Here is an 18,468-nt window from a genome sequence, read left to right on the forward strand (position 1 = left end):
TGTTTTGGCTATCCTGGGTTTTTTGTTTTTCCATATAAAGTTGATTATTGTCCTCTCAAGATCTATGAAGAATTTTGATGGGACCTTGATGGGGATTGCATTGAATCTATAGATTGCCTTTGGTAGAATTGCCATTTTTCTGCACTTAATGAGATGATCATGTATGTTTTGCCTTTCAGTCTGTTTATATGATATGTTACAATTATTAATGTACATATGTTGAACCATCCCTGCATCTCTTGAATAAAGCCTATTTAATTATGGTAGATTACCTTTTAGATGTGCTCTTAGATTTAGTTTGTTAGCATTTTATTGAGAATATTTGAATCAATGTTGATAAGGGAAACTGGTCTGTTATTTTCTTTTTTTATTTGTTCTTTATTTGGTTCCCATGTCTGGGAAGCTGTAGTCTTTGTAAAACAAATTGAACAATGGTCCCTCTTTTTCTATTTTGTGACCTAACTTGGCAAATATCTTCTTTGAAAGTGTGGTAGAATAAGGCAATAAAATCACCTGGTCCTGGACTTAGTTGACTTTCTATGATTTTAATGTCTACTTCTTATTCACTAGGGGTTATGGATATGTTTAAGTTGCTTATATGATGCTGATTTATCTATGGTAAATGTTACCTATAAAGAAAATTATCCATTTCTTTTAGATTATTTTGGTTTGGTGGAATACAGGTTTTTAAAGGATGTCCTATGATTCTCTCAGTGTCTTTTCTAATTTTTCATTTCTGATTTTGCTAATTTGTATATTCTGGACTTTAGGTAATTTGAGTGAGGATTTGTCAATCCTATTGATTTTCTCAAAAAATTGTTTGTTTCATTGATTCTTTGTATTGCTTTATTTTGTTGATTTAAACCCCAATTTTGATTATTTCTTGGCATCTACTCCTTTTGGTGTGTGACTCCCTTTTGCCCTAGAACTTTTCAGGTGCACTGTTAAGTTACTAGTATGATCTCAATCTCTCTCTCTCTTTCTCTCTCTCTTTCTCACTCGCTCACTTTCTCTCTCTAATATGGGTACCTTGTCTCTTAGAATTGCCTTCAATAGGAAAAATAATTAAAATCAAAGCAAAAAACGGACAAAGGAAAACATGGACTCTGATTGCTTTGGCCAACTACTCCTGGACCTGTGGCCTACCCTGGAGTATGATTGATAGACTCAGTGACATAGTATTGGAGCAAACTGACTTTCCCTTCCTAGCAGGTATCAATTGCAAATAAATATCTCCTTGGTTCCAGATGGGTCTTTGTTCCCATCTGGGAGATGTTTGCCTTGAACATGTGCAGGGCTTTTGCATGCTAACACAATTCCACATTTTTGCCTTATTAGTATTTTTGCTTGTTTGTTTGTTTTGAATTTTGGTTTGGGAATTTATTTCTATTTTTTTTTTTTTTGAGAGAGAGAGCATCCATGAAGTTGGATGGGTAGAAAGGTGATGAGTATCTGGGAAGATAGAGATAGTCAGTATAGTGACCGTTTCTTATAGCTTGTATACATATCTAAACGTCCCTTTACTTTTCTGATGCCAGTGATACAAAGAATCAATACTGACATAACTTGTGATTCTCTCTGATGTCTCTGCTTGTTCAGATAACTATGCGATTTTTTTTCTTTGTTCAACCCTTACTGATAAATATGACATTACTCCAGGTAGTGTAGTGCCATAGGAAATCTGATGAATTACAGAATAACCCAAAGGCAAATAGAAAAGACGAGCACTACAAAATACAAATGTTTGATTAATAATTGTACATGTATGCTGTACATAGTATTAGTAAAAATAAAATGTTTATTAAGTCTACAAATAGTTATGTTTTACAATACAGAGTAATGAGGTTTACTAGAACTATGAAAAGACAAGAAATCATCAGTTACTGTGTCTTTTTGTAAATTGCTTTTATTGAGCTATATATTTTTCACTGCTTCCCTCCTTTCCTCTCCCCTACCCTTCAACCCTCTCCCATGGTCCCCATGCCCCCAATTTACTCAAGAGATCTTGCATTTTTCTACTTCCCACATAGATTAGATCCATGTATGTCTCTCTTAGGGTTCTCTTTGTTGTCCAGGTTCTCTGGGATTATGAATTGTAGGATATCTAAAAGACACTTATGAGTGAGTACATATTATATTTGTCTTTCGGGCTCTGGGTTACCTCATTCAATATGATGTTTCCTAGATCCATCCATTTGCCTGCAAATTTCAAGATGTCATTACTTTTTTCTGCTGTGTAGTATTCCATTGTGCAAATGTACCACATTTTCCTTATCCATTCTTTGGTAGGGGGCATTTAGGTGGTTTCCAGGTTCCAGTTATGACAAATAATGCTGATATGAACATAGTTGAGCACATGCCCTTGTGGTATGATTTCAGCTACTGTGTCTTAAATGAACCTTTGAGGTTTGGTGGCCAGGCACCACCTAAGCCTATGGGCAAAGCACCCTTGTACACTGTCACAGGTGTGATATGAACTGGTGCTGGTTTACATTGAAATGACTGAGTTAGATGCTGTATTAGATTTCTGATAATTATCTGATGATGCCAGGTAAATGAGTTGTTATATTCAGTTGTTCACCTTAGTTTTAATCACTTAACCATTGAACTTTAAATTTCATAAATAAATTCTACAATTATAAAATAAAAATTTCCATTTTTCTTTTTTGATCCATAAGGAAAAATAAAAGAAATATATGCATATATACACATACAGATATTACACCCGATCATAAAATCTCATATATTTATTTTTCTATATAGGTTCTCCCAATAATATCATACCTACTAAATATGGACTCTTTGAAGTACCCTTAGGCTACTTCTCTCAAAGTCTCTGCTGCAGCTTGCACTGTGAAGGCTGCAATAGAAATCTGTCTCTTCACTTCTCTCCAGGCCTTAGAAGGGTCCTCTTTGCTCTCGATATCAAAAAGAGCATCATAAATGCCTGGGAATGACTCTCCTGCATACTTGTTGTGGCTGCTTGGAGCGTAGATGATATGCCTGTTGAAAAAAAAACAGATTTCTGTTCATTCGTTGCACAAACAATATGCAAGAGAATGAGGGCATTATATTCAAACTGCATACTCCTTATTTTCTTATTTGAATTATTCACTTGTTACCTAAACTTTTATAATCCTCAGGCACATTGATTTTTACTTTTAATGGACAACTCAAAGTGCTTCAGAGCTAAACAAATAGCAGTAAGGATAGCCATGGAGAACTGTTTTAAGGTTTTAAAATGGTGACGTACACCTTTTACAATCACTGAAAATAAACTGTATAATGTGGATACCAGTGCTCTCAGTCTCCAAGCGCATTGCCAGTAAGTGATGAACTTTACATTATCCTCCTTGTTAAGACACATCATGACATGCTTGTAACCAGCCTACTGTGCACTAGGTTCATCTTTTTATTCTTTTGGTAAGATGGATCCATACTTTATAAGGGTTAACATAATATTCTCTTGTGAATCAAAATGTAAATATCTCATATGCGGGATATCTGATAAGTGGTCCCAATGAAAGGATCCTTCAAACTCCAAAGTGGTCAGGACTCACAATTTGAGAACTACTGGCCTATCAGAATAATGTCAGATTCTTCTCATTCTTTATTAGAATAAACAGAAATACCCTTGGCCCAGGTTCTAGTAGAGTCTTCTTGCTCCCCTAAAACTGGTGAGCTAAACAGCTAGTCTCCATATTCCCCCCCAGCATTCTAGTATTCCCAACCCTTATCAGATAGGCTCAATAAAAGTGTGCTTACTTTAAGGCTTGATTCCCAAACTCTCCCACATTCAACCTTCAAGCTAATTCCAAAGGACCATCAGCCTCAGTGAGATTATCACAACAGCAACCCACGCTCAACACAAGTTTCCTGTATTACTCACATTTTCCTTGCTGTGACAAAATACCGCCCAAAATCAGCATAAGGAAAGAATGGAATATTTTGTCTCACAATTTAAGATTAGAGTGTGTTATAATTTAAAAAAACAAAGAGAGAGAGAGAGAGAGAGAGAGAGAGAGAGAGAGAGAGGAAGAGGGAGGGAAGTCATCATGTAACAGAGCTCACTTGGAGAGTTTTTTTTATTAGGGGAAAAGAATGGGAAAAAAGGGAGGGGAAAGGGGAGACTTACTTCTGCAGACAGGGGCAGAAGGGGTAAAGAGAGACAAAGAGAGATGGAAGCAGAGAGAGACAGACAGAGAGACAGACAGAGAGACAAAGTAGACAGAGACAGAGTAACTGAGAGACAGAGAGAGTCAGTAAGGTAGAGAGACAGAGAGGGGCAGAGAGAGAGAGTAGGCAGGTGGCCGACCTTTTAAAAGTGAGCATAGCTGTAGTGATGTAACTGATGTTGTCAGGACCCCAAGCACGTCAGAGCACTGCCTGAGTACTAGCAAGTGCATGCAGCCGGGTGACGGGGAAGACCAGCATAATGCCTGAATGCTAACAAAGTCTGCTACGGTGCTGAACTAATGACAACAGAAGTGTGGGCAGCTGAGCCTATTGCATTCATAGACAGGAAACAGAGAGATGAATGCTGATGATCCAATTACAGCCCCCTTCATTCCATCCAGACCCTGTGTTGTGATGATACCTAGGCTCAGCATGTGTGCTACTGAATTGGTTAAACATCTCTTTTAACAACCTCACACCCAGAGGTTTGGCTCTCAGGTGATTCTAAAGCTCATCAACTCGACTCTAAGATTAACTACCACAGTTTCCAACAATTCAGAATGATTCTGAGTAAAAAGAATAATTCTTGAGGTATCATAGTACTTAATTTCAAGTCACACTACAGAGCCCACAAAGCAATCCATGGATAAATGGGACACAAGAGATGAACCAGAAATAAAACCTCACATTTAAAAATATGTCAAAAATACTCATTGAGAAAAAGCAAATGGCTAAGTTAACTAGATAAAAAGAATAAAACTCTATCCCTGTCTCTCACCCTACACAACAAGCATTTTATAATGAGTCAACAACCATAATGTAAGACCTGAAACCCTGATAATGATAAATATAAGGAAAATATTTCAAGGTATAGGTATAGACAAAGATATTTGAAAAGGACTCCAGTTGCTAATAAATAATGCCAAGAATTGCCAAATATGACTCAAGGAAAATTTAAAAGTTCTGTGCAGTAGAGAAAATCCAAATGAAGAGAATATTGATGAAGTTGGAGAATACCTTCATTAGTTAAACATCTGACAGAGGATTTTTATCTAGAGTATATAAAGAATACACTCATTTAACACCTAAACCCAAACAACACAGTCAATAAATGAGCAAATGAAATAAACATACTGGTCTCACAAGACAAAACATAAATAAATAATAAAAAATAAAAAAATTCCTTTTTATATGTTTATTGGATATTTATCAGGGAAATTTCAATTAAAACACCTTGGTATTCCGCATCTCTCCAGTAACCAACAAACATAAACAAATGCTGATGAGAAAGTATGGAGATGGGAACATTTATACAGTAACGGCTGCGGTGTACTTAGAACAATTACTATAGGGATAAATATGAACGTGCCTGAAGGATTCTCTACTTATGGCTGAGATAAATGCATTCCAGTGCTTATTGTAGCACTATTTATATTACAGCTCATAGGCCTGGAGGGATGGCTCAGCCGTTAAAGGCTAGGCTCACAACCAAAAATATATTACAGCTCATAGGACTAGCCTAGTTAGCTGTCAGTGAATTAATATAAAAGTTATATATATGTATATGTATATGTATGTGTGTGTGTGTATGTCTGAAAAACAAAGGCATTTTGTCCAGCAAACAAGAAGAATGTAATTATGCTGTTTTCTGGAAAATAGATGCACCTAGAGATCATCATCACGTTAATCAAAATCAACCGTACACAGAAGGATAAGTTACACTCGCTCTAATTGTGGGGCCTAGAATTCCTTAAAGACCAGTAAAGTCCAGAAAGGACACTGGAGGGACGCAGAAAGCCAGTTAGAGAGAACAAGGGGACTGGGTTCTTAGAGCAGTGAATGAAATAGGAACGAAGGTCAAAATGTTCATACTTGAAAAAAAAAACATATTTTACAGAACCTAAATCTGTGTACAGTAAAATTAACTCACTAAAAATATTTTGAACGTTAAAAATAAATAAGCCATGATTTTTTTTTTACACAAAGTGATACTATACTAGAAAATATTCTTTTTTCCTCACCTGTAGAAAGGCCTGCCTGGTAACCCTAAAGGATCAATGAATGCACGTTCCAGATACATCAGCTGGTCATTCATAATTCTCAGTGACATGGGGCTAGAACAGAAATTGATAAAGTTATTCCTTCAGGAAGCTATGCACACTACCTGGCAAACTATAAGTCTGTAACAAAATCAAACTCACTAATGCATTTTAAATCATTGTAATATGCAAATTAAGAATACCGGAAACGTTACACAGACCGAACAGGTTGTACTTATTTACTCAGAACTATTGTAAACAACAATTAGTGAAAAATGAAAGTATGAATTCTGAAAGAGAAAAAGAGGGGTATAAAGGGATTGGAGAGAGGAATGAGAGGGTAGGAATGATTTAATTACATTATAAAATAAAAAAATAAAAGTAATAAAACTGATATTAGTATGCATAGTTCTCATATTTTAGAAATCCCATATAATAATACACAAATAAAACATGAGTTGTGAAACAGTAAGACGCTGGTGGTAACACATGACAATAACTTTGATGCACAGGAAGATGAGAATTAATAACCCTGTATTTATAATTATTGTCAAGTTCTTTTTCACCTTAGAGAACCTAACAGTATACTCAAGAAATTAACAAAAACATTGAAATGTGAAAATCTACTAATATAATTAACTTTATGAAAATTAAAAATATTAAATACTTGACAATATATAATATCCTTATTGTTTAAAATAAATTTGTCAAATATATAATTCTTAATTTGTATTTTTTTCAGTATTCAAACATCATGTAGCAAACACACTATTACAGAGTTCACATTCTTAAGGGAGATTATAGGGTTGATATAGGAAGTTATCATTGTTAATAAAAGTGAGTTAATGCAATTAAAAATCTACCATCAACCCCCAAATAGCTCAATCATTAATTATGGAATACAGTATTTTAACTATGTTATGATATAATTAGTGAATGTTATAGTTTTAATAAATAGTTTTATCCATTAATTTATAAAGATTTTCATTTTATATTAGTTTTAATAATAATTATAGTTCCTCACTCTTGTAAGTGCTTTTATAGTAAGTTTAACTTCAGAGAAATCCTGAACATTATACAGGGTTATGACTCCATTTCATAAACTAAGGATTTGTTTGGCAAAGTTTATAATTTTACAATTAAACAGTAAACATTGCAGCATTTATCAAATTTGGCTTATGGTATCGGCTTTACACAGAATTATTCCTATTTGTTCAGCACTTCTGAAAACAGTGATTTATCAGTATTTTTTATTCCTGAAACTATTTCGTTTTACTGGAGTTGGAAAGGATCATATGAGTATGCATATAATGACTTTGAGCATAAGTAGAGAGAAGATTGCTCCAAGAACAAAAGAATCTAGTTGGATTATGATGCACAGGGGATGAAATAAAGAACAAGAGAAACCAAAAAATGTTGGAGTCAGTACTAAGGTAGGAAAGTGGTATGTAATAGGCTGGCAGGAAGGAGGCACTGTGGTCCAGTTCCAACTCATGTAAGAACTAAAATCTCTGGATGCTACAGAACCCTCAACAAGATGCATTAGAGAGAAGACAGAAAACAGGAAAAAATTCCCAAAGCTATTTCTGTGACAAAAATGTAAAGTAGTGTTATTTTTATTGTATACTTATGCACATATATTAGACATAATTATCTCATATGGATATAATTTAATATATGACATACTTGCTTTTATCCAAGCCTTGAAGTTTTTTGTTGAACTCAGATGCAATCTCTGTAAAATTATTTACTGCAGAAAACAGGGAATCTGAAATGGAAATTCAAATTAGCGAAAGCTTTGAGAACATGGTTTCTAAAGCAAGTAAGTTGGCAATGCCTACAGTCTCAGCACTCAGAAAGCTAGAGCAGGTGCGGTACCTCCATTCGAGAGTCTAACATCAGCCACTGCAAGGTATGCAAACCCCATTTCAGTAAAAGAAAAATGCGTGGCTTCTGTACAGTTCAAAATGTGCAAATAAACACAGGAAGCCATTTTGTATTTTATGAAGTCTTTTTATATTTTAACATATCTATGCTTTTAAAAGGTATTTTTGGGAAAAAGACTTATCAAGTGCAATAGAAACAATGACGAGAAATCATTAGAAACACAAGATTGAATGTGAAAGATAAGTTGCAACCTACCAAATGATACCGAGTATTCCTTCATCTCTTGCGGGTGGTTCATTGAAATGTTGTAGATATTTTCAGCATACTTTTTCAGAGCTATTGCATAATCTTGACAGTCAAAAGGAAGCACTAGAGAATTGGCCAGTTCAAACACCATCCCTCCTCGAACCTGGGCCACAGCGAGGTGATATTTAAAGGCTGGATCATAAAATTTTTCCACTAACTCGTATGTTTCATAGACACTGTGGTAGAGTGGATAGCTTCTGACTTTGTCTGTTTTCTAGGAGGAAGAAATAAAATACATCTCTTGTAAGATAGTTCTTAAGACCCACAACATGGTATTTACTGTGCATATTATTAAGGTTGTTCACTGGTGAACAGGAACCATGTAAACTTGGGAACTTAGAATTCTGCTACTTTAGCTATGGGCAAAATGAAAACACATGTAGACATTGCTGCAAAAAAAAAAAACCTGAAAATATTCTTTGGGAGGCACTAAAGAGAGTTGTCAGATGTGTTGAGAATCCAAAGAAGAGACAATATACAATGTTGCGTTAGAAGAGAAATGATTCAAGAAGAGAGATGGGGAATTATTAGACAATTGAAGCAATAGTACAGACTAGAATATAGGTAACTATGTCAAATTTACCACTGAAAATTCCACAGAAAAACATCTGAGAAGCAGCCTGCTGCAGAGTGGAGAAACCAAGCAGCAAGGACCACAGTGGAAACTGCGAAACACAAATAAGAGGGAAGTGGTGCTCAGTGAGGCACAAGAAAGCCACATATGTGCAAACCAAGGACTTTTCACACAGTGAGCTGCTGACTAATGTCTTCCGATCTTTTCTCAATATGCGCCTCTGTCACTGATATAAAGAACATGCTATTTATTATCATGATGCAGGGACGGAGACTCGGGCATTATTAATGAGCGAAGAGTTTCATTCTTAGTCCAAAATTCATTACCAAGAATGTTTGGTAGTCATCTGAACTTTGGCTGTTTTAGTTTCTTATATGTCAAATGTATCTATTTTCATCAAAATCCCCGCATGAACACATATAACTTCTTAACCCTGAAAGATCCCTGGCTGGGGGCAAATAACTTAGGAATGAGTAAAGAATTATACAAAAGTTCAATGCTGGGTGGCTTTAGGATTGGTGCACAATAGGAAGTCAGAGTTGGGTCTAATAGATTTTCCCCTCTAACTATATCCCTGTTTGAAATCAACTTAAATACAGTCTCTCTTATATTTTAATAATTGTATTATGTCAACTTGGTGCAAGTTAGAGCCGTCTAAGAGAAGGGAACTTGAGTTGAGAAAGTGCATCCATCCATAAGGTCAGGCTGTAAACAAATCTGTAAGACATTTTATTAATTAGTGATTATTGGGTAAGGGTCCAAACCATTGTGGGTGGTGCCATCCTTGGACTGAGCAAGTCAGAAAGCAGCGTTGCTCAATGGCCTCTAAATCAGCTCCTGCCTAGAGGTCCCTGCCCTGGCTTCCTTCAATATTGTACAGTCCTGCCCAAGTTGATTTGCTCATGGTGTTTCATCACAGCAATCAAACCTAAACAAGAAAATAACTATGACACTTTCTCTTACTAATACAAATCTAAAAACAAAATATTAGAAATGTAATTTATTACTTGCAAATATTGAAGAAAGTAAGGCGTAGGAAACAAGTGTACAAAAGACTTCACTGTAAAATAGAGCTTAATGGTAGTTTGAACATAAGAGTCAAAAATCTCTAGCTATGAGCTTTCATAAAACTACTTGAGATTTTATAAAAAACACATTTAAAACCTAAAACTAACAATTTATCTTTCACAACAAGGAAGGGTATGAAAAATTATTTATGATTTTGTTGTATTATGCCAAATTTTCAGTGATCTGATGTTTATTTAATGATCTGAACTACAATATAGCAGGCAAAAACCCAACTACTGTCAGGTCTTGCTGATTTGGATGAATTTTGAGAGAAACTAGAGAAAGATGAGTCCAAGATAATTCTCACTAACTTTAATGATGAAGTGAATATTAAGTCACCAAATCAATAAAACAGAATACATTTAATGGTAATCTTGGAAGTTCTAGACTGCAGAAAGCAATATGATTGCCAATTGGAATATGAATACATGCCCATGAAAACCAGTGACAGACAACCAATAGGACATCGCTGTTTGGATTTCCAATTCTTCCTCCAAGGTCAGAGGTATTTATTGAAGTAAAACTTAAAAATTTACTTAAATATACCCACGCTTAATAACTCATTAATTTAGACTTACCCAATTTTTAGTGTACCGTGCTCTGCCTGAAGCAATTCCAAGTCTTTGGAAAAACACTTCAAAATCATTGCCAGACCCCAGCTTGCTAATCCTTTCAGATTTAAAATTAGCACAATTAGTTCAAAGTACTGTGTTCATTCTATAAAGATCAAAGGTCAATTACTAAATTATAGTTATACTATTAAAATGGGATAGACTTAGATATACAGTTAAAGTAAGATACTTATTCTGGTTCTGAAAATATGCTTACTGTGTAATACAGTTTTATGGAGTGGTACTTCTATAAGTCACTGTTTAATTTAAGCATTCTGAAGGTTGGAGAATACTTTCATTCAGACTATCTGTTTCATCTGTGTCTGTAATATATGCTAATGAAAGGAATCAGACATATTCAGATAATTAGAATATAAATTCTGCCTGAAAATTTTAATTTATTCATATTGTAGAGGTCTTCATTTACAAACTATTGAGATAATTATTTCCCTTCTCTTGCATGTAAAGATACAATCATGCAGTCATAGTTTTAATTTATCAGAGCAAACAAAATATGTGTTACCTGCATGATGCTCAGGAAAATGATTAACTATAGACTGAGGTGGGATAGATATTTGTCAGGAATCGTGTTCCATTTTCTCCATTGTGACCTTTTTCATGAACCACATATGAGCATCATGTATCCTAATAAGCACCATTATTTTCCCTTTCCTCTAAAAATGTTAAAATTAATTTTCACAGTATACTTTGTAGGGACCATGTCATTAAAAGCTTGGCAGCTGCCTCTTGCATATCGATTGTCCAAAGATCACCATTTGAAACTCACAGATTTAATTTCAAGCCACAGGGTAATATTTTATTGTAAATCTAAGCACTAAATTCATTTGTCAGATGTCAGAGAATTTTGAAAGTTCCTTTTTACAAATTTTTTTTAAAGTACTCCTTTATTTCCAACACAACCCACAAAACAACCAAACTGGTTAGAATGGCTGGGGTGTTTCTGTACCTGGGCACTTCATTGGATTCTGGTGAAGGATTCTTTTCTTTCCAGCTGTCATAAAGAGATTTGCCTTCAAAGCCTTCATCCGGGCTTTGGAGCTACACAAGTTAAAAAGAATAGAATACTCACAAATCTGATGCATAAGCTCAAATGTGTCCCTCAGTGAGAAAGTGGGAATTGTAGGCAGAAAGCAGCCTGAAGGCTGCCTCACAGAAGTTAGGAGATGGGAGGTAGTATATCGAGAAAGAGTTGGTTAACTGTGACGGTTCAGGGAAGGGAAAATGTATCAGATGAAAATCAAGTTGGCTATAAACAATGCAATGTGTCACATAATAATTGCACCCCAGGCAATAGCATTTGCAGAGTTCCCGAGATGGGTTGTTTTTCTCCTTACCCCTTTTGTTAAGTTGTAGACTAAGCTGTGCAGCAGTGGTGTGCAATCGACTCTTAGGGTGTAGTTTCCTGCAACAGAAAGGATGGAATAGCTTGTTTTGCTTGTTACTTTTTTCAAAGACCACTGCTAAACTTTACATAGCATGATCTCGTCAATGCTCTCCACCTTAGACTATAAAATCCAACATCTTTGGCATTGACATGGTTGAAAGTAGGCCTGAGGTTGGGGAGAGAACTAAATTGACAATCAGCTCTCCAAGTCTTCACCTCTGGCTCTACCCAAGACTTAAAGCGTTAAGGACCTGACAAACCCTGTTACCTCAGTACGGATCAGTGTTCTACGTCATATCTGCATGACTTCTTCACCCTTTGGATTCATGTTACATTTTCTGCGCGACCTCCCTCACTCCTCTGTGTGACACTGCATGCTGCCTCCACCCCAGACAAGCTACTGTCGTCAACACTTGCCCTTGGTCTGTTTTTCATACCACTCACCTCGCTCACACATTGCCTAGCTGCCTTATCATTTCTTTCCTCCAAATGCATTGTTACAGAAAAAGAGCCTTCACATATGTGTCCGCATCATGAGATTCCTTCCAAGAATGTTATGTATCTTTTACTCTCAAATTAAAAGACCCATGTCACCGAAGGCTAAATGGTACAGACATGCCATCCCAACATTCAGGAAGCTGAAGCGGGATGTTCATGAGCTCTATGCCAGACAAGACTACAAAGTAAGAACTTTAACTCAATAAACATAGACTACATATGTAAATAGAAAATGTAATTTTGGATACTCACATGCATTTATATAAAGGCGACTTGAAGGGAGATGGTTTGAAGGCATTTGTTGCCATTTAAATGCGCTATTTTTTGTACCAAAGAATTACACTTGTAGCTCTATGTTCACTTCAAACTTCTTTTAGAAAAGTGTGTATACATTAAAGGACCCTTACTGCAGTATCAGCTACAGAACTAAAATGTACCTGTTCTACTGAACACACTACAAAGGTGGCTCTATCATTTTATTTTTGTCTTTTTTTTTGTTTTGCTTTGGGATTTACTGTGGTTCTTGCTCTATAAGTCTAGTAAGACAATGTATATTCCACATATGGAAGTTTTATATGATGTTTTCTGAGTGAAAAGTGGGATCTAGAACCATATATGTGTGATATTAAACCAAAGTCCTGTCTGATCTAACAGGAGGTAAAAAGTGTAATAGTTAGGATGGCTCTCATCTCAACCCTTCCCTAGAAGGTAACTTATGGGAAGATATTTGATTTCTCTAAATCACAGCTTCCTTTTTGTACAATAGAGATAATATAAGTACTTACAGCATATGATGCTTACACTGCATACAGATTAGAAGGAAAGCGATTAAGACAGCATCTAAATCACTTCTGGAACATGTATCAGCTAAATAGTCTCAGAGTTCACATAATAAAAACACTCTAAACAGAAGATGACAGTTCTTTTGGAGAGAACAATAAGAGCTGTTTGCGTATTGCTTTCAACTTTCTTTTGATATAATAAATTTTATTATTTACAAAAGCGTTAAAAAATAAAAACATCTTTGTTGTTTGTTTTATGTATAAGATTGCATTTTACATAAATTCATAAACATGTGATTTATTTCATCTTGTTAGTAATGAACATCTAACCAAAAAATGCAATAAAGTAAGGAATATGGTATCTCAATCACATTGTACCTATGTGTATTTGTTCTTGATCCTAAAAATTAAAAAATTCCAAATATAACATAGTTATCTAAACTCAGTGATGTACTAAAATACCAAAGATATATAACATTTGAAATAATCAATAAGAATAACAGCATCATTTTTACACTATTTGAAATTTGTTTACTTGGAGTATTTATTATGTAAGGCACACATGTGCAGTATGATCGCATCTGTACTTGTATTTTTGCAACGTTGGGGAATAAATGGGGCATGCTAGGTAACCTCTCTGTCCCTGAGCTACATCTCCAACTCCCCCGAGCCTATGATTTAAGCAACGGAAGAGTGATGATCACATTGGTGATTTTTGAATAGTCACTGAATGCAAGTCAGATATCATGGAGTTTGGAAACACCAACTCCTTTTAAAAGCATGATAAGAACCTTTGAGACAGGTACCTTTAAAGAGGTAAAGAATCACAAAGGAAGGAGATGGGAATCTGTTGTGAACTGCACTGCCTTTGTCCATTAAATGATAGGCGGAAGAAGAATTGACTTGCACCAGAGTGGCTAAACTTTGAAACAATAGTGCTCAAAAATAGAAATTCAGATGAAGAAGAAGATGCAAATGTCAATGTGATACCATCAATGGACTATGTTGTTGGCATGGAGAATTTACATTGCGTGTGTGCAAGCATGCGTGCAAGCATGTGTGCATGTGTGTTTGTGTATGTGTGCTAATGTACATGTGGAAAGCAAAATACAACTTTATTCAGTCAGTTCTCACTATCCATCTTTAAATGGGTTTCTAGAATACAACTTAGTTTGTCAGTCTTGCCTAAAAATGCCTTGCTGTCTTTGCCATCTCTGTAATCTCTATACTTAAATATGGCATTCAAAAACAAAAGATTCTTAAGGTTCATGACTTCGACACTCAATGGGTAACTGTCACCATGTGTAAGAGAATCTGATAGAGGAGGCTAAGTAAGAAATACTGTCTTTCTGGACCGGCACTGCAATCCAGAATGGGGAAAATATCTCTGAGTTATTCATGCAGCCAGCTCTGAATCAAGGGGAGAGGTGTGGAAACACCCAGAGGTATCCAAACTCCATGTTAATGGTCTGTCTGCCTTCTGTGCCGGGATGCAATTCTTCAACTAAATTGTGAACTCCAGAGTAACCAGATGTTTATCAAGGACAACAATATTCACCTTCTATGGAAGAGTCGGCGTTTATGTAAGCCACACCACGTTCTTGGAGGAGTCTGGAATGTTCCTATAACAAGATATTTTAAAAAAAATCATTAAGATTTTAAGTGTAATATAACTCCTTCCCACCCAAGGTACATCTGCCTTTCTTGGATATAGATGTTTAAATGAAGTTAGACCATGTGTTCCGCAAGTTTGGCACATAAAAGTCTCAAAAGATTTTTGGACTGAGAATATGTTGATTTTGTCTCCACTGAGAAACAAGAGCAATGTCTGATGAGCTCATTTGAGAGGATGAACTGCTCAGACAAAGTAGATGCAAAGGGAGTTGGGATTTTTGAACGTACACACCTGTCCATCATAATTTTTTCTTGGTAAACATCACTTTAGGAGTCTTTTCAGTATAAACATACTTTTAAAAAATACTATCATGATTTAAGCAAAGGTGTTTTCCTAGAATCACAAATCTAGTAAACCAGCTGTTTCCAGTTTACTGGCTGGGAAACTTACGAAGGAAATCTGTCCATAAAGCCAATTTCTCTTGTAGTATATTGCCACCTACTGGTAACTTTCACCAATTGCACATTTTTAACTAAAGTGTAGCAAAAAGCTCTGCTGAGGTATTTTGGGTCTCTAAAACAGCACATTTCTTGAGAAGTTTGGTTGTAAGAAAAAAAAAATCAGAAAAGCATATGCCAGTCTGAGTTATAAAATACAATATGATCATAGTAAGGGGGTTGAGACAGAAGAAGGTGGAGTTCCAAGGCAGCCTGCGCTAAATAAAGAGGCTGCCAACCAAGAAAACAATATTAACAACAACAACAATCGTATAGAGACAAACTGCTTCCTGAATATTCATAGGTTTGCCTGACACCAGGATGAAACTTTCTTGTGGAGAAACACTTCACCTTGGTCAACAGGAATACGACAGGTTTCCAGAGAAACCTGTAATACCTGTGTTTAACACGTGTCACGTGAGCATTCGGGGCCGCAAGGGAAAGCTGTCGGAGCAGATACCAAATGCTGCACGGATTTACTTCTCGTTCACACCAAGCCAGTAATTCCAGTGGGGTTATTATTCAGGACTCCTGGTAAGTACTCTGCCTGCCTCACTGTCTACCATATTTAATATAGCGGAGACCACAGGGATAAGAAGATAAGCGCAAACCGGGGCTTACTGTAGAAACAAGAGTTCAGTGGAAGTACCACTTGCAGCTGTTTTGGGTGATGAGCAAGAAACACATCAGAAACTTCCATGTAGTTTTATTTTGAATTTGGTTTCCGGTACATTGATTTGTTAACTGTATTTCACTGTCATAAAAGTAAATTAATTTCAATAGTTGACATTAGATGTTTCTCAAAAAAAATCAAATGAATGCAAATTCTTAAGATAATTTTGCTGATTTTTTTAAAAAAAATCGTATAGATTGATTGACTTAGTGCTTGTTTGCATGTTATGTAAGCCCGCATGTCCTGACACATACGTAGTCATCCGAGGACAGACTGCAGCTGTCGGTTCTCGCCTCCCACCATCTGGTCCCAAGAACTGGACTCAAACCATCAGCTGGGCAGCAAGTACGCGCCTTTCCCAGCTGAGTGATCTTGTTGCCCTCTTGTAGACATTTGAACAATGCTACAATCATTTAGGATAATTAGGCGTGTCCAAGGTGTGCCTATGAGTCATGTGCAGCCAAGTATAGGTATGAATGAATCCCAACACAAATGTTGTCTACATACTTAAAAACTTTGAGATGAAGCCGGGCGGTGGTGGCGCACGCCTTTAATCCCAGCACTCGGGAGGCAGAGGCAGACGGATCTCTGTGAGTTCGAGACCAGCCTGGTCTACAGAGCTAGTTCCAGGACAGGCTCCAAAGCCACAGAGAAACCCTGTCTCGAAAAAAACCAAAAAAAAAAAAACAACAACAACAAAACCTTATGAGATGGTTTTCATTCAGTGATTTTTAAGAATAACTTGATGTGTCATTCCTTGGGATGAATCTTGCCTACAGGACATTATGTCCCAATATCAAAAGGTTGAACCCACATGAGAGACATTTAGAAACACTGGAAGCATTGCCCTACTGGGATCACTTGTTATTTCTCCAAACTGCATGAAAAAAAAATTCTCAACTGCTTTGCCATTTGGAAAAATTCATATAGAAGGAAGCAAATTGTCACCCTACCTCTGCCCACTCAGTAGAACCAAGAAGGCCAAATTCTTCCGCATCCCAGCTTGCAAACAGAATTGTTCTTCTAGGCCTCCATCCTAAAATACAGGTGGATAACACATAAATTCTGATAAAGTATATCACACACCCAAGACATGGAAAAGTCTACAAGATAGAAAACCCAAAGTGCTGTTGTTGTTTTTTCAACTTAAAAAGTAGTATTATGGCTTACATCCTTACTTCCACAATTTCTTTTGGTATATTTTAAAAAAGAGTTTTGCTAAAAATCAAATAGTACACATGTGTTGCAAAAGGAAGGATATAGAAAATGAAAGCCAAATGAAGTCATGAGATATTCCAAATATTTTACAACTGGCCATATTAGGAAACCACTCTGATTGGCAGGTGACTGATACAGAAAGAGATAATAGCATAGGTACAGCCAGTGCTGCAGTGGCAGGGAGCACTGTGGAAACTAGATAGAACTTTGCCAAGAAGTTCTCAAATCACATCTTCATTTCTCAAGGCCATCTGACTCAGTGATTTCTCCTCCATTGTCTTGTAAAATTTGTTACCAGTGGCTCACTTTGAGATAGCATCAGGTACTGACACTGCAAACCACGCAGTTTGGTAAGTAGGTCTTATGGCTTGAAGGTAATAAACACAGTCTATGGAGTTGAAGAAAGATAAAGTTTTAAAGTGAGTAACTTTTCCTCACTTCCTATATTCTAGGAAGTCTGTGCCACACACACTAATTCTTCATGTCTTCATCTAACAGACAGCATAGCAGAGGAGACACTGTTTGATTGTCAGGAGCATTAAATGAAAGTTAGTAAATGCTGTAAAGTCCTTGTCATGCTGATGAATATTTCAGGTGTGCTGATTAAGTATGCTTTCCCTATAACTGTTGGATCCATGCTTTCTTTTTCGTCTGATGTGTTATGGTATTAATCAAATCCCATCTTCATTCATTCCTTATCATTTCATTTTTGAGTGCACCCCTTAGTTATGACAATGCTGGTTTGCATTCACTGTAGAAATCTTCTTATGAAATTATGAAATCGTTTCTAATGAGGTCAAACACGACCTACATCTTTTTTGATGCGGTCTTGAATTTGGTTTGTGAATATTTTATTGAGAAGTTTTACATCAATGTTCATGAGGGAAACTGGTCTGTAATTATCTTTCTTTGACGATTCTTAGTCTTAGTGTGGTTTGGGTATCAGCATGACTGTGGCCACATAAAAAGAATTTAGCAATGTTCTTTCTGTTTCTTTGTCCAGCAAACACTTAGCAAGGCAACCCTTGACAGAGCAATAAGTAATCCTGTAATTTACTTCAGATTGTCAGAATATATATATATATATATATATATATATATATATATATATATATATAT

At 36.1% G+C, this 18,468-nt stretch overlaps 1 protein-coding gene across 1 annotated transcript in view; it reads right to left on the minus strand.

Annotated features, from left to right (window-relative positions):
* Window positions 1–2,732: 2,732 nt before the first annotated feature.
* Window positions 2,733–18,468, minus strand: part of Folh1b (folate hydrolase 1B) — a 36,046-nt gene continuing 20,310 nt past the window's right edge. The window contains exons 11-19 of the mRNA XM_013350169.2: window positions 17,085–17,167; window positions 14,905–14,968; window positions 12,017–12,084; window positions 11,629–11,720; window positions 10,629–10,719; window positions 8,358–8,622; window positions 7,902–7,983; window positions 6,198–6,290; window positions 2,733–3,003 (exon numbers count right to left, since the gene is read on the minus strand). Coding sequence (XP_013205623.1) covers window positions 2,814–3,003; window positions 6,198–6,290; window positions 7,902–7,983; window positions 8,358–8,622; window positions 10,629–10,719; window positions 11,629–11,720; window positions 12,017–12,084; window positions 14,905–14,968; window positions 17,085–17,167 — 1,028 coding nt within the window. The 3' untranslated portion in view covers window positions 2,733–2,813. The remainder of the gene's footprint in view (window positions 3,004–6,197; window positions 6,291–7,901; window positions 7,984–8,357; window positions 8,623–10,628; window positions 10,720–11,628; window positions 11,721–12,016; window positions 12,085–14,904; window positions 14,969–17,084; window positions 17,168–18,468) is intronic.

This window comes from Microtus ochrogaster, chromosome 22 (assembly GCF_000317375.1).
Source record: "Microtus ochrogaster isolate Prairie Vole_2 chromosome 22, MicOch1.0, whole genome shotgun sequence".
In the NCBI taxonomy this organism is placed as follows: domain Eukaryota; kingdom Metazoa; phylum Chordata; class Mammalia; order Rodentia; family Cricetidae; genus Microtus; species Microtus ochrogaster.